This window comes from Falco biarmicus, chromosome 1 (genome assembly GCF_023638135.1).
Source record: "Falco biarmicus isolate bFalBia1 chromosome 1, bFalBia1.pri, whole genome shotgun sequence".
Lineage (NCBI taxonomy): Eukaryota > Metazoa > Chordata > Aves > Falconiformes > Falconidae > Falco > Falco biarmicus.
In genome coordinates, this window is record NC_079288.1 from 57,192,483 (window position 1) to 57,210,006 (window position 17,524).

Below are 17,524 nucleotides of genomic sequence, written 5' to 3' on the forward strand. Positions count from 1 at the left end.
TCTCCAGTTTATATGAAACACCCCAAATTCAACACAAGCAGATTTGCAGATTTGCTAGAAGTGTGTTGTGAAAAACTACTGAAGAGGCAGGAACAGACGTCACCTGGGGTGGGAGAGGCAAGGGGAGCATTTTGTTTAAATATTGTCCTTAGATTAAAGATACCACATGCCGTAAGTAAAGACTACTTGCTTAATATCATCATCGGATACAGAATGTGAGATTTCCCATTTACAGTAAAATAACACTCAGCATTTCTTCACACTTCATATTCTCTTTCCATGTGAATACACTACTCAACTTTTAAAAACAACATAAGAATATTTAAGTACACCACTTCCACAGGAATTGAGCTGACAATTAGTTTATACTTAACTCCATGCTTGTCAGTAGAAGTTAATTTTCAACTATACAAGCAGAACATAATCCCCATACATTTTCCTAGTTTATATGCAGAAGACAGACACTGCTGAGTAAGAAAAACTTGGAAATTTGTATTGTCTAAATTCACCCATGTCTATGAGGTCTCACTACAGGGCATCCCTTTTAAAAAAGTTCTGACAAAATCTGGGTAAATACTTACCAGAACAAGTTGACAAGCTGACTCAAAATTTGGTAATTATTTCATACTTTTTTTTTTTTGGCCATGCAAGAGCAGTATCTGTGAGAAATAGTGACTAGCCAATACATTTCACACTAACCACAGATCAAGCTGTTAAATATCCAAGTTCAGTAATTGGTGCATCTGTTAGTGAATCCAGTGCCTTAGAGCATGCAGCACCCAAGTGCTGACAAGTTTCCATTTTGTTAAATGCACCATGATGTGCAGATATTCTTACCCTACAGCATAGCGTATTTCTCTGTCCATTCTCTTGCTAACCTATTGTACCTAATTGGACAAGTATATTTAGCATTAACATATATGAAAAATCAAAGAAATTCATATAATTCTATCTGTGCAAGATGTTAAGAACACATCACAAAAAAAAAGTTGTTTCAACACAGATAGGAAAAAAGTGTTAAAAGTCTTTTTTCAAGGGAAGCACCAAAATTAACCACCACACTGCTACCAAAAGAAAGCACCTAAATAACAAAGCTATCTAGAGCTAACTATATTCTATTTAACCATGGTAAGCAAAACACTGAGCAATACATACTCTGAAATACTGCCATGCATGTGAGAAAGTCTCCTTCACCCACAACTTCAAAGATACTAAGCCCCTTTGGTTTTAAATTATGCACTACCAAGAACAGGTGGTACTTTGACACACAAGTTCACTCCATTCTAGATTTTAAAAAAAGGCTCACTCAACAACTGCTGTCTGACAATCCACTCTTCCAAGGTTTGTTAAAATATCAGTCTTACACAACTCTGTACTTACTTGTCTCTGTCTGTTTTATAGATACGTGCAATCTCTGGCACTAGTGGGTCATCTGGATTTGGATCACATAACAGTGAACAAATGGATAAGAGAACTGTAAAAAAAAAGAATTCTCAATGCAAAACAGGAGCAACAATCTCAGAAACAATGGAGCACAGATCTTTGTATTAGCACAATGTCAGCACAGAAGAGAACCTGAAAAGCTTTTTCCTGATATATGGCCTAAATAAGTTTGTAACCCAATCTAAAAGGCCCAGAATGATTTAAAAGTTCCTCAGAACTGTGTTTCCTATTTACCAATACTTACTGCTGTCAGCAAGCACACACGAGAACAGCACTGTTGTCACTGCACTATGACACAACACAGCAGTCAACAACAGCACGTTATGTATTCTCATGACCACTATATTCCATGTTTTAATATCAAACTAGAACGTCCTCCAACTATTTAAAAAAATAAATATCAGACTGAATTCCTCCTCTGTTGTAAGCTAGCAATACCCTGGTCTGCACTGATAAAACTACATGTATTGTTGTAACAAAGGAGTAGCACTGTTGTAGGCAGCTACGAGGACTTCATCCTCTGCTCTCACACCAGCTTTGAAAGAAAAACAATAGTGACAGCATTAAAAAGTAGTCAATCTACATTCAAATCACAAACCAACTCCATGGACAGACAGGAATTACAAGTTCTATAGACAGCGGAGCACTTTGATGGATCTTTTGAAGCCACAGTGACCAGTGGCTTTGAAGCAAAAGAAAATTTGATCATCATGGAAATATTTGAGAATAAAAACTGTTATGCAGTATAGTAAAATAAGGAAAGCAACACAGCTTCTATTGCAGCACAACATCAGTTTATCCTGAAGTAGAATCAGTAAGCTTAGTTCATGAAGTAACGTAATACAATACCAATGCACAGTGGCAGGAAGCAACACATCAGTAACACTTTTCTTTTGTTCATTTCCACAGAAATATGCCAATATAACTGTATTTAATTATAGACACAGTCAAAAAACCAGGTAGATTTCATTACTAAAAACTGACTTTAAATTCATCTTTAAATTAACATGCAAGCGTGTATTTACATGGACAGCTACCAGTTTCTCAGCCTTAGCTCAAATACACCCCCACTGGCCTGTTTCAGTCCAAATGCTGGCAGATTTCTCTGGCTCCAAGCTAGTAAGCTCTGCTAAGAATACTGAAGGAAGTAAGAGGCCAGACAAGGCCTTAAACAGCCATGAAGCAGAAGGTGTTAGAATAAACAAATATCCATTAAACACGCAGGAAGGTATCATTATCAAATTGGCAAAACACAGGCTAGAATGTGTAAGGGAAATCAAAAGACCAGTAAGAACTCACAACAATCAAAGCTTTTTAGCACAATAATCAACACAAGACGGAAACATTTCTCCTTCATGGAAGTTACCTTTAGAAATAGTTAAAGCAGGAGACCACTGTGATCTTAGAATATCAAGACAAATGCTGCCATTACTGTTAATATTTGGATGATAGATTCTTGTTGTAAATGCAACCTGCAACAAGAAAAAAAAAGTGTGTTTCTGTATGTGATGACGATGACATGACCCTTTTTTCTCAATCAAGGTATTAGTCAACTCAATTTACTCTAAAAGAAAAGGATTAAGCAGCTAAACTGCATCAGATTCAAGTAAGTGCACCTAAGCCACGTCCTCTCAGTTTCCAGTTACCAGGCACTATTTCAAACAGAGAGGGCAAGTACAAGGCTGGTTTTAATCACAGGTGCCTACATCAGGAAGACAACACAAAGTGCCTGGACCACAGTAACACTGCTATCACAGAACTTCACATTGCAGTCACTCCAACTGTGCACTTTTATACTGACTGAAAATTGGAAGACAACGCTAGTGGTTGATAAAGCTACAAAAAAGTATACTTCACAATTACTCAGCACATTAATCCCTATCCATACTGTCACATTCCTACAGACCAACCCTAACCACTAATACTTGACAGTCCCCTCAGCAAGAACTCTTAAGAGTAACACAAAGCTAATGAGTTTTCCTATCAATTAACAAAAAACAGAAATAAAACCCAACATCATTCCAAGACATTCAGAATCCACATATAAGAGTTTGCTCCTAAAACATATGTAACACACCCATTCTTGTGGTAGCCAGAGAGGGATCTATCTAATATACTGTAAGATTGCGTGAAAAAAAGTGAGAATTAGACAGTACTGCAATATAGAAGCTGACTATTTCTGTCCTGTACTCTGTTCTTTAAAGAGCACTTTTAAAGAGCCCTAATTTCACAAATGAGAAAGCAATACTTACCTTAGGTGGTTTGAAAGGGTAGTCTGTAGGAAAGTGAATTGTCAAGAAGAATACACCACCCTGATATGGACTGTCATTCTGTCAAAGCAAACAAATAATTCTCCTATTATTAACCTTTAGGACTGAGTACCGCTGAAGATGTTTTTAAATAACTAAAAGGAGAGGAAATTTATTTAAACAACTGAACTGTTTAATCCACCAACACAAGAGAGATGCAAACACATACAGGTCACTTTCTGTATGGACCTCTCCAAGTTAGAACTTCATAGAAAACAGCTTCTCTGACACAATACACTCAGGACAACTTGGCAAAAGCATTCAAATGCCTCTGAGGCAGCTCCAGAAAGTAATGTTCATAGAGCAGGGATCCTGTCAGGTTCAAAAACTCAAGTTCTGTTTTGGAGCTCATTTGTTACAGCCAGCCCAGGGGCCACAGACAGCTCCAAGTGCCTCCCATTCCCTCCTAAGTTCCACCCTTGCCTCAGGTGCTGCTCAGGCCTGCATAAAAAAAAAATGTCTATACACAGCTAATTCCTTGTTCCTTGAAAAAAAAAAAAAAAAAACCAAGAAAAAACAAAACAAGGAAAATTCATTCTACAAGCACCACCAAATAAAATGCCCCATCAAGATTAAAGTGAATTTTAATTCTGTATTTGAAATTTTTAATTTTAATACTTTCTGTATTAGAAATTCACTGTAACCTAATATGGAAAACTATTTTACATTTCCCTGCTCCAAAGAAACAACTGCAGGGATAATTCATTTAGGTGTTAGCTACTAGCAGTAAAGCAACATGTGGAAGTAAATAAGCTGATAGTAAGCAGAGAATAAATGGAGTGACTAAATAGGGATTGTGTAAGTTATTAGTTACAAGAAGATATAGCAAGTCTTTACTTGAAACTATAACTAAACTTCTGAAATAGAGCTAACATTTCATTGTTTAACCTGAAGATTACAATGCTTTTAATTCTAGATTCAAGGCTAGGGAAAATGAATTTGAGACACAGGGTACACCCTCAATTATTTGTAAATTGAATTTTCATATTAATTGCAAGAACATTTCACCAGTGTAAGGAAACAACTACATCTCACTTCATTAAATACAAAAAATGAAATTCTGCAACACAAGAGACTTGAAGTTGAAGACACATAGGTTATACCCTATCCAATCTCTACTGAAAACCTAGCAATCAAGATACAACTTCTTGTATTTGGTCAATAGATCCTATGCGAGGCCCTGAGGAGCCAGAAAGCAACCCTTTTACTGCATATATTCTGGGGACACACCTTCAGAATTTCAGAAACTCCTCTCAGAACACGTTAAACCAATGCAAGCTCTCTTACAGCTATTTAAGAAAATCACAGCCTGTGGAAGGGCCAGGTGATTAGTTCTGCAAGCCTCATCTGTTATTAAAGGCACTAAGCAACACGACAGGAGCACTAGAACTACTAACACCACAATTCTGTCCAATCTTGAAACAGGAACGCAGACCTTTTGACACCACAAAAACCACATGGGGAAAAAAGGAACTGTACTTTATTAAACCAGAAGGGGAAGCTAAAATAATAAACCGGATTTAAATTCAACCAATGTTTAACACCTTATGACCATGCAGACATCAGTCATGTAAAGTCCTACTCAGTATAGTATGGCAGAACATGCCTTGCCATTTAAGCATGAATATAGCTATTGAACAGTTTTATCTTTTTGAAGCACCTAGTTAAAATCAGTGATGACCAGGAACTTCAGAATTGAGAGCCATCTTCCCAGCCAGGTGAACCTCTAATAAGCACATATTCTGTAGCAACCTCCTAAACCCAGACTTGTAGCTAAATGTAAAGTCAGAGCAATTAAGCATCACTGATATTTAATTCCTACTCTGTAGCCTCACCAGAAGCATCACATCATGGCTGCAAGTCTACCGGCATATAATATTTGTCTTCAAGTTACAGAAGGTTTTGTTTTCTGAATATAGATAACCAGCCCTGAGAACCCCAGATGTCAAATGTTTGCAGGTTACGTTTTCAGTAAAGGCAAGTACTTGCCTTCTTTACAAGAAAAAACTCACATTCAGGTTTCAGATGCTTACTGAACATTTAACATTGACTTTTCTCCTCCAGTCATAACTGGAACCTCACATTCCAGTGACTTTTCCCCCTTCTATTCCTAAAAGTACCCAAGATCTCAGTACATGACACCAGACCAAATAAAAAGTCCCTGTTCTGTTCTAAGATCCACACAAAAGCATCCCAACAAATTCCTGACACCGGGACCAGCTCCTAGCACAAAGTTCATGCCAGAGTCAAGCTTCAGAAAGTTAAATGCAAGCAAAATTTCTAGATGAAGTGATAATGCCTAACATTGCTCTAGAGATCATTTCAGCTGAAATACGTGTCCTCACAAAACATTCCCACAATAAAACCAGACTAATTTTTTCCCCCCTCCTTCATTTTCTGCTACTGTAAGGAGTACCTTTAGAACTAAAGCCTGGTAAGGGTAGTTTAAGAAAAAGTAAAACAAAAAGCCCCACAGTTTCTTCCTGAATAGGAACTACTAGTTTAATATTACATCACAAGAATTAGAATACTTACAGGTCCCATAATTGTGGCTTGCCAATGAAACACTACAAAAGAAAAACTCCGCATTATTATCTATGCATGATGTGCTTTGAGTTAGCCGAGCAAAACATAAAACTTAAGGTTACTTACTGTCATCTCCAACGGGACCTGCTGAACACTGTGCTGGAGGATCACGGGCTAAGTCACTGAGTTCCTTTAGGAAAAAAAAGGACAAACCAATACTCAGAGAAGGAACATTAACGAACTAACTAATTTTTCACTTCATATCCAGCAAAAACCCTTAACAGTTTTTTCATACACGAACACAGAAGAATGTGCAGGAACAACTATTAGAACCACTAGATCAGTAGCAAAAGTGTCTTTATAGAGACAACAATCACCAAAACCAGCAATTAAGGTAAACAGCTACAATGACTATGCTTTTCCAAATATTACTACTGTAAGAAACACCTCTGCTGAAGAAGGGACAGAAAGGAAGACAGGACGCAGAGCCCGAAGCGGGTAAAGTAACTACTTCTTGGTCAAGCTTTTCAAGGATTCACTCTTAGCTAGAGAAGGCTGAAGTGGGAAGAGAGAAAGCTATTGATGAGTCTTTATGAAACAGAAAGCGTTATGTATGTAACAGCTGGTGTCAAAACTCAGAACAGAAAGGAAAAAAATTCAGTTTCATTTTCCCCACTACCTCCAGCAGGTATTTATCCTGCATATATCAAAGTAGACAGGAAAATTAAAGAGGCTGACAAGTGTTGGGATCAGGCAAAATACCTGTATTTTTTACTTTAAACTTCACATTTAAGACAATTATTCATAATTTTAAAGGCATAACTGAGCTGAGGAAACAGTTCCCTCCCTTCCTCATTACAGAGGAAATGAAAACAAACTTCAGATGGAGGGTCCCTTGTGTTGTATCAAAATTGCTGTGATCAATCAAAGAAGCTCAGCACTAATTTGTTTAAGAGCTTCACAAGTTGTTTGTAGAGTGTCTTTTAAAAATAAATGTATACATTCACAGTTTAAGAATGTAACAGATGCCTTTTCCCTGCTCTCTCTTGAATATAAAAATGGCTTCAGAACCTTCTATAAATCTTTACTTGTCAAGGCATCTAGAAGTCATGAAAAGAGGGAAACCTTCAGTCCCTCTCCCATATATTAAGTTGCACACAAGCTATTTTGCTACAAGTCTATACAAGCAATTAAAACAAGAACTTTCCATTACTTTGTCAGACATTTAAGAAACACAGACACATCTATTATGCTGGAAACACATGCATATTTGGACGAGACAGCTAACTGTTTTGCCTGGGAAGATCCACAAATTCTGCACTTCATAAAAATTTAGTAAGTGTAACCCAACTCAAAATGAAGGGGGAAAAAAAAAATCTTATGTTCCCTGTAACTTAAACACCTTGTTCATTGGTAAGATGATAGCTCCTGCAAACACAGGGAGAATAACATTTCAACATGTGAGCATGCAGAAGTCCATACATTAAAAAAACCACCCAAAACACACACACCAAAAAACCCCCACCAAAACCCACTAAGCAAACTTAGTTCTGGATTTCCCCTTTCTACACATGCTAATTTTGATGAACTTTCCGATTAACCAGATTTCAGCTTTGTCCTGGAATCAGACCGATAAAACACAATTCTATCAGTTTTGATAAGCAATGGCACAATGAAATTAATATTACAGCTCATTTCACTGCTGCTATTATTTAGAAGCAACAGTTCTTTTCAGATCATCACAGTAAACTGATTTAGAATGCATTTCTCTACACTTATCAGGGGTTATTATCAGGGGTCCCTGTGATGGATTTATTTCTGCCATGATATCACTGAACAGGTCCATATGTTGCTCAGCACCCTCCAAAAAGTTTGCTAAGTTAGATTGGTATTATCCAAGTAAAGGCAAACAAGAAATGTAGAAGATGAACAATCAACCATTTCCAAAATAGAAGAGAAAAAAAAATCTGGTCCCTTAAAATACATTGTAGCAATAAAACAAGCAGAAAGACAAAAATGTTACTATTTTAGTGTAGTTGTGTAGTTATTACCAGATTATTTGATTTAATCTGGGAAGATCAGATTCTATTTTTTTTAAAAAAAACCCTATCACAGGGACCAAGAACTATGAAAAGGCTCTTCATGCAGTTTATGAAAATTATAAAAATGAGTAGCAAGACAAGGATGAGAAAAGATCAGCATAAAGTGGACTGTCAGAGGTATGTGCATTAGACTAGAGTACTCTTCAAAAGATAGCAGTATCTTCAGAGAAACCAGAAATCAGTACCCAAGATAAAAATAAGGTATTTTAATACAGCAGGAAAATTAGAGTATATCAATAATTCAACTAGGAAAAGTAAATATAAGTAGGATTACAAATATAAACAAATACTAAATTTAATAAGTTCCACTGAAATATTTATGCAAAACACACCCTTCCGTAATATTAAGAATAATTTACAAGCTGAGACACACAAATTTAATATTCCAGTCTCCAGTTGTTCCAAAATACATGTCCGTGCAGAGTTGCCCCTTTTAACCACTTGAACTGTTCTAGAGAAAACAGGCAGTGATTTTCATAAGCTAAAGGACTAAGTTTTGTCTGGCCCAAAACACTTCAGTAAAAAACCCTAACTGTGCTAAACAAAGCAGTTCAAAATACTGATAAGGTTAGAAACGCATGAAAGACCACTTAGCATTGCAACCCCAGAACAAGTATTTCACCCACTATATTCAGAAAGAAAAGAAGCTGAGGTGGCACACATCCTTGTGCTTGCTTCTCTTAGGTGCTACAGTCAGAAGAGTGAAGTTTGCAGTGAAGTTGTTTGCTTCAGCAGAGTGTGAAGCGTCACAGAAAATGTCAAGCAAACATGAACCGCACTGGCTAGCTTTGCCTGCTTACAGTAACACCAGACCCATTTCACCTCCCTGTTAAGTGTGCAACATCGCACATCTACAGAAAAGGAGGGAGGCTTTCTGCCACACGGGAGCAGAAAGGTCCCTGTGGAATTTTAAGCACCTCCCTCTGAAAGCTACCACTGCTGAATCCAACAAACTGGAATAACTAGAAACTAAACAAGTAGAGGCACATGGGCTGTGATATTTGTTGCGCAGTTGAAGCATTTCATTCAAGGAATGGGAGCTTTTTTTTTTTAAGGCTTCCCACTCAGCAGCAGAAACACAAACTGACCTTCTCAGCTTAGCAATCAAGAGCAAATAGTCTATAACTGGAAAATACTTAAGCTGAAAAATACCTCTGACATCAAACCAAGCTTCATCATTTCCATAAGCAAATTTAATTTTTTTTTAAAAGAAACTAGCTCATGATTGTTCCCCTGCTTTCACCCATTTCTCACAAAGACCACATTAAGTTTAATTTTACAAAGAAACATTTAACCAGTGTTTTGAATTTACCTAGTATTCTAGAATTAAAAAATGTTCAAGCACTGTTCTGTAAATTTTCTACGTATAATGGCTGTATGCTTCTAATATTCCTTCTGCTGCAATACTTGTACCTCCAACTTTGCTTCTTTTTGTTTACATTCAGTTTCAGTAGCGCTCACCTTGGTCAAGAGGTATTAAGCTACATCCCGAACTCTTAAAAATCCCATAAATCAAACCCACATTTTCCTGGAGTCAGCTGCTACAGTTTTTCACCTTACAGGTGGCTTAAGAAAAAAATATAAAATCCCATGAAGCAAATTCCAAAGACTTTACATAGCAACAATAGCCCAAATTTGGTTCAGAGTGATGCGTTATGTGCCCATCGGAAAGGATTAGTCTTGAATTACAACCATGACTAGTAGTCTCTGGCACTGCCAGAGGTTTCCGGTATAGCTCCAGCATATCACCCTTTCTGTGTCCCAGTTTCCAAATATAAAGCTGTGATAGTTCCTACCTCTCCACAAGGATGATTAGTCACTTAGCATTTTACAGATTTAAAGGCCATTTAAGTGCCAATGCTACTGTTAGAGGACAACGGTAACGTAGCATATTCAATACATGCACAATTCTGCAACAGAGGTTGGGAACAGAGAGATAACTCGAACCACAGCAACAGCAGCCATCCCTGCAGACAGACAGACCTGCTTTAACACAAACTCAGACCACAGTCTTCTGCCAGTTTCCCATTCTGTAGCAAGAAGCAGTTACACTAAACAGCCCCATTCTCAACCTTCTCTCTTCTCTTTCTCTATCCACCAAAAAGCTAACAAAAAAATAAACTAATATTTTCAAGAAATAAATGCTTATAAAAAGCTAACTAATCTGCTTGCTTTGCACAAATATAATCATAACACAGAAAATAGGGCTTATGCTTCAAATGATAATCCAAAACACTGACACATGAGTGTGAACGCAGGACTACGATCCTACCATAAACCACTTCTTTTGGGGGGCAGGTGGGGAACAGAAAAGCTGCTGAAAAACCCTTGAACTGTTCCTCTCTACCAGCTATTTCAAAGATTATAGCTCTCTACCAGCTATTTCAAAGATTATAGAAGTCATACTAAAGGATGAAGAAAATTTAAAGAATGACAAAGGACACCTCATCCAAATACGCATGAGCAAGACTGTAAAGGAAAATATTAAAGGGAACTAGCTGCTTTTCTCACAGAAGTTTTCAGGTCTGAGCAAATTTTTTAAGTAGTACCATCCTGATGCCTACCAAGCTGCCTTTCTGCAAGGTACCAAGTAAAGCAGTATCTGCGGCAGCTCCTTTTGTTTCTCATTTGTCAGAATTCATACTCCCTGTGGCACTACTGCTACATTTTTCTAGTTTAAGCTGGAAATAGCCAGGGCTTATTTTTAATGATAGTAGCAGCTGACAAATACAGAGTGGCAGAAGATCAGTCCCATCAGAGTGACAGAACATCACCCATTTTCCTCCGCAAGCATAAACTCAGTTAGATTAATACTGGTTTGTAATGATTTAATATTGGTTTGTAACACATGATTTATTAAAATCATATATTGCAGCTTTCTGGTTTGTAATCAAGAAAGCATAATGGAAAAAGTAGGGTTAATTTCCTTTAAGTTTCCAGACAATAACTCATCCTACCTTGAAGGGCATGAAAGGTGATATGCAGTTAAATCAGAAGTTTAAATTAAAAAAACCCCAACATTTAAGCAAAAAAATAAAACCCCCAATATCTATTAATTTGAGTGCTTGTCTAATGTTGTCAGTGTCAAACAGGGCATTTCAAACTCCAAGCATCCAAAAATCCATCACTGCATTAGTCTTGCTTATTAGCTCACAGCTGAAAACAGCTTTAAAAAAGAAGGAAGGATTGGAAGCAGCTATAAAGGGAGGGGAAGAACATTTAAGCTTGTTTGAAGATTAAGAAGTGTCAACCAACAAAGAACTACTGCCTCATCCCACACACCTGCATCTGCAACCTTTTTGCAGCACAAAAATTAATTACCCCTGAAAGCAGAAAATAATAGTTTGAAAAAACACCAAATGTGGATTTCTAAGCTGAATAAGAAAGCAATGGCACAATACACATCACAAGACAAGTGTAACCAGCAGAAAATTATCAGTTTCAAAGAAGCTGGCCTTTTGGCTAACAATAAATGGATCGAAACCCAAGTATAAAGACAGTGCATGATACAGAAAGATGTACATTCCTGTCATTACAAAAAAAAACCAGAAACAAAACTTAGCACAAATATGCAGAGAAAACACATGAAAAGCAGTCACAGAAAACAGCAAGGGCCGAAGAGTAAAAATAGAACAGTTTTTAAGAGACCCAAAACATGACCAGGAATGTACCAGTTGTGACTGTCCCCATCTTAATTATTCTGCTGCTTCTATCTTTCATGGTTCTTCTTTATCAAGCCTTTACTACTAGATTTTTCAGGCTACACACTGCATATTGTCTGTACAATCTATAACAGCAATATCATAATGGTGTATTAAAAGAAAAACATAGAAACATTCATTTTTTTTAAGCCTTACACTCAAGGAAGGAAATGCCAGACTGCTGTGCAACTGTAATTGAGTCACTTTGTGTGCTTGGACTATGATACAAACTACTCGGATGACTACACACTCTCTTTTCAAAGAGCCTACCTTTCAGTACACAAGCCCTCCGTGAATGAGACTATTGTCTACAGCTCTTTTCATCTATTCTGAGATCTGGAAGGTGTACAATGGTAGGTAACAGCTTTTGGCAAATTTCAGAGTGGATCTCTACTGTATTCCAACCTTTTGCAGAGTTCAACTCTGCAGCTGGACAGATCCAACTGGAAAAGGAGCTGTTATCAACCTTCCTTTCCTGGTCACTCAGAAAAGGCTTTTGGAACAAACTTTGAAAGAAGGTGGCAAGTACACACCCATAGTCATGCTCTGAACTGAAAGGTGTGGCTCATTTCCCCCAAAGTCATCAAAATCCACAGCAGCTGTCTTACTCAAGATGAAGAAAATCTGACTGCTTTACACACATCAGTTCTGTGGTACTACAACGATTACCATTCCCTGAAAATAACAGAGCTATTAAAACACCCATGTGCAGTCTAGAATGAGGGCTGTGCACACTGACTACCTACCCATTCAATGATAACTGGGTATTTTAATTCTGGCATTCCCAAGCTTTTGAATATTGGACCCTGGAACTTCGCATACTTTCCACTTGGAGTTTTTTTCATGCAAGAACCACTGAACTTCAGTTCTGTAAACCAGGACTACAATGCAGCCCCCAAAGAAGGTAACTTGTATTAAGAAGCCATAAGAGAAGCAGCAAGACACACCTAGCTAAATGAAACTGAGTGACTGGGAAACAGTGATGTACTTGGAAAGAAGTCTGAATTCCAAGTAAGGCACTCTGGCCTGATGGCTACCACTCAGGAATGAGATTTTGGCATTGCGATAGACAATTTCACACAAATGCTGGTTTAACACTCATTAGATGCTAGGGTTTGGCAGCGTTACAGGAGAGCCTTCCAACACGCTGCCCTGCAGCTCGTCAAGGGTGCAGCAGAACCCCAGTCACCTGCATCCATGCATCAACATGCACTGCCCTGGACTCCATGCAACAGGGCCCTCCTAGACGTTACGGAGCCTACAGAAACAGCTTTGGGGATGGATGGCACACGGGGCAAGTTTTTGTAGAAATTACAAGCAGCATTAATTGGGCACTTAACCTTGCCAAGTCTGCCCTTTCTGAATAAAGGTACAAGAATTCTCCATGTTCTCAAGGAAATGTATGGAAATGAGGATCGCATAACAATGTTATCAAATTAATATTCTAACAAGTAACACCACACCTGTAATCAGTGCGGTGAATTCATTGTTTAGATGTAGTCTGATCTATTACTCTTAAATTTACTACTTTAATAAACTCTGAAAATCAGCTCTGCTTTTAAAAAACTGTCTTGACTTTTACCTGTCCATGTTTTGTATGGATCCAAAGATACATGTGGAAGCTACTGCAATATATCATAGGGGTATATCCCATGAATGCAGCTATGCAGGGATGATTACACTAGCTTACCTACAGCTCTGCAATTACCCTAACGTTATTATGCTATCACATGTAACTACCCTTCATAATAGTTCTGTTTTGAACAGCTAGTGGTAGAGATGCAAAACTAAGGGCCTGTCTGTAGGATGAGCTCCACCTCAGCTATCTAGAGAAAACCAATGTCCACAAGGGTCTTGAAAAAAAAAATACAATGAAGTAAAAAGCGTTTAAAATCGTATTTGTGAACAGACCCTGAATTAGGGGAACAGAAGGGGGCCATCACTCATCTGGTAAACTGTGATTCAGAAGATTCTCCTGAATTACTCAAGACAAGAAGAAATTAAAACTAAGGCTAAAAAGAAAAACAAAAAGTTTGGTTACCTGATTTGGAGAATTATCCAGCATTATTACTCAAATAAGCCAGCAAAGGTTGGGAAACACTGCCTTAGAGCAGGACACTCACCTATACTAGAAACTTAAAAGGAGCTCTTGGAAGAGCTCTCAGAAGCAATGAGCACCTGGCCAACCTAACTCCAGGTTACAAAGAAAGCTTGCTATAAAGTTAGTGAGCACTTAACACAATCCTCATGCCCTTCCATCAGGAAGGCCTAAAGCACTTTAGCATCTGCACTCAGTTCGGCTTGCAACTCTGGTGTCCAGATGCTTGTGGGAAGGATTAAACATTTGTCTCTTTTTACTGGGCCCTAACATTTGCAAAGCAGTCTACAATCCTTCCAACTTGCTTTCTTAAAATGAGAATTAAAAAAAAAAACTATCACAATTACACTGGAAAAAAACTGCAGAAGATCCTGAAGATGTCTAGCATATCATGTATCTCAAAGGGATGAGATTCAGAACAAAGGCTTCCTTTACACAAAATTTTAATACTAAGCTTACTGTTGGTAAGAAGGCTTTGAATAATGTTTGAATAATTTTAAAAATCCCCTCTCTTTAGCTTTCAGTCCTGAATCCTGCAATGCTCAATTAGGCCCATTCTTCACCATTAAACCTTGTCTACATCCAAGTGTTCTACAAAGAGTTGCCAACAGCATAAACACCAATTTAAACTTGTGACTAATTTTTTTTTCAACACAACATACTACATTTAATGTATCAGATCAGTGCCCCATAAAAAGCCCACCGAAGGGAAAGTTTTTTAAAAAAGCTCCTATACTTTCAATTTAGTGTCTGAGGCATTAATGTTAGATTCAAGAAGTTTACAAAACTCTTCAGCATGCGCAACTCAACACAGTTTAAGACCCTCTTCTGATAAAGCCAACTGGACAAAAAGCAACTGCATATAAAAATGCACTACTGTCTGCAATCGTATGTACATTCTCCTTGCTGATTTAATTTCTTACCCTAATTCTTTTTTCCCCTGCATATTATACCAGCAGGTTAATATATCACATCAGTCACAGGAGAAAATGCATGCCTGTAATTCAGCCTTTTCAATGTAAGCTACAGCATCTTAGCCTAAACTACCAACAAAAGTCAGCTTATACTGAGGTATCAGACCTAATGCTGACGCCCAGACCACATGTTCCCATCTGCCAGCTCTGATGCACAGGGGAGGGACCTCTACAAGAACACAGGGCAGACAGTTACAAAGTGGCAAAACCTTAATATTTGCAACAGAAAGATTTATCTGAGCTAGAGTATGAATGCCCTAATCTGAACCACGCAAAAACTCTGCCCTTTTCCGCTCCTCCTTACCAGCTGTCACTTGGCATCTCAGACAAGGTTAAGAACCTCCATCCCCTCTCTCTCCTCCCAACACAGTTCAACCAAGTGGACACAGAAAATGTCCGCGGGTGGAGGATGATGCCAGGCTAGAGGTTGCCTCCACAAGGAACAGAGATGCCTTTGGCAAGAGGCAGTTTACTGCTTTGTATTCAACAGCTGCTACTTACAGCTGTTTACATCCTTCCCCCACCCTTTACCCATTAATGTATGAGTGCAACGAAAGGCCTTAATGCTTCAGAGCTGGTTACAGACTGGGGAGGTGGTTGAAGGGAGCTCTTTCTGCTGTGGAGTCCTACATCAGCTCTTCTGTAGAAGAAATTTACGCAGTGAATAATAGCAAAAGCACTGGCTTATTTTAACAAAACAGATCTTTAAAAGCTGGAATGATTGTGAAGAATATCTTGGCTGGACAACGTTTATACCCTGTACATTATCCCACCCAAATCCTTCACATACTGGAGAACTCTGTTTTTAAGGTGTGCAAGAAGTACCCATCTAATGGAATACTGATCTCTGAAGTTCTGTAAATTACTTAAGTGAAATTACAATCCCCTTCTTCCCCCATTCCAATGCACATACTTGAAAACCTATGCTGACTGGGAACTTGTTTCACAAGCACAGTGCCCAATTAACAGGAGAAATCTCTAAGTTACTGCAGTCCAAACTTTCTAGTTAAGTAAGCATCAGTTTTTCTCTCTCATAAAAAATGATCTGTTCTTAAAACTCTTCCAAGACCTTAGTAAATGCTGGACTTGAATATGGGTATCAAGCCTACCCAATTATTTCCACTGTAATGACATTAATTTCATAGTATAAGTGTCACACTTGACTACTCAGATAAGCTAAATCTTAAACAGATTTTAGGTGATGACAACTTTCATCTGACACTTAAAAATTTTATTCTGACTTGTACAAAAACACTGAAGTTCTTCCATACTCCTGCCTCCTGAACTCCATTACTGAAATCTCATGATTTAAAACAAACCACTGCCTTCTGGCTCAACACGACCCTTCTAACCACCAAGTGCCATAGCTGCACTGCATTATCTACTTGAGGCAGGACTCTGTATACTCCTGGATGCTCCAAATAGTTAAGGTGAATTAACTCAAGTAAAAAAAGACAATTCAATACATACAGAAAGCACTCACAAAGGTTTAATGCATATTAACTAAGCTTAGATCAACTGCATCTCATTAGCTAGTTAAGATTAACTTTCTGAGCCCCTAAACAGACAAATCCAGACTTACTTCTAGACATTCATTCAAAGCATAAGATCAGTCACATAACTTCAAGTTATTTAACTATTTTGAGTAAGACCAGCAAACGAAATCCAAGACTGCCTGCAAAAATAAAGTATTGTAGCTTTCATTCTGAGAACACAATTTGATTCCAAACAGCTTTTTCTAGTTAGTATGGAATTTTAAAAAAATATCTTAAGTTCAAACAAAGAGAGTAGTAGTTTAAAACAAAATAAGCAGACTTTGTAACTCTGAATCACTCCTACAAATGTTTACCTTTGGTTAAACTAATGCAGATTTCTACGCTGCCTTCGTTGCTCCATACTACATCCAATCTCTGAAAAATATTGTGTACCTCCAGAGTTAGTAGCATTTCTTACTGTGAGCATCTGGGGGGGGGTGGGGGTGGGGGGTAAAGTTCCAATTAATTATACATCTAAGATTAGCAGTGGAGGCTATAGCCTTAAGCAAAATACTTATTTAGTCTCCACTCCACCACTGTCAATGAAGCCTTCTACCTGTACTTAAGTAGCCATAAATGATTTTGCCACCTTCAGCCTTCAGGATGTCAACTCCACTTCAGATTTTTCTAATAAAATACACCAACATAATGATGCTGGCTTGTGCTACGCTTAACCAAATGGACATAAAACACAGCAGGGACAAGTTTTCTGAAGGATTTCAGAGGTGAGACATTTCATGCATACATCTCCTGTATTAATTCTATTTTCAGCCTGTTCAAGATCATTACTTACACCTTTTATGCTACCTCGCTTTAATGGATGTGTACAGCAGTGA

The 17,524-nt window shown here is 37.9% G+C and overlaps 1 protein-coding gene across 7 annotated transcripts in view; it reads right to left on the bottom strand.

Annotated features, from left to right (window-relative positions):
* The window catches only part of UBE2D3 (ubiquitin conjugating enzyme E2 D3), a 36,654-nt gene that overhangs the window by 1,681 nt on the left and 17,449 nt on the right, over window positions 1–17,524 (bottom strand). For 5 of the 7 annotated variants that reach the window (XM_056327542.1, XM_056327520.1, XM_056327569.1 and 2 more), the window contains exons 2-6: window positions 6,405–6,468; window positions 6,288–6,319; window positions 3,696–3,773; window positions 2,810–2,915; window positions 1,381–1,474 (exon numbers count right to left, since the gene is read on the bottom strand). In XM_056327542.1, the coding sequence (XP_056183517.1) occupies window positions 1,381–1,474; window positions 2,810–2,915; window positions 3,696–3,773; window positions 6,288–6,319; window position 6,405 (311 nt within the window). In that variant the 5' untranslated portion in view covers window positions 6,406–6,468. Of the gene's footprint in view, window positions 1–1,380; window positions 1,475–2,809; window positions 2,916–3,695; window positions 3,774–6,287; window positions 6,320–6,404; window positions 6,469–6,725; window positions 6,843–17,524 lie in introns of those variants that run through there. The other 2 variants (XM_056327533.1, XM_056327528.1) reach the window with 2 other exon arrangements.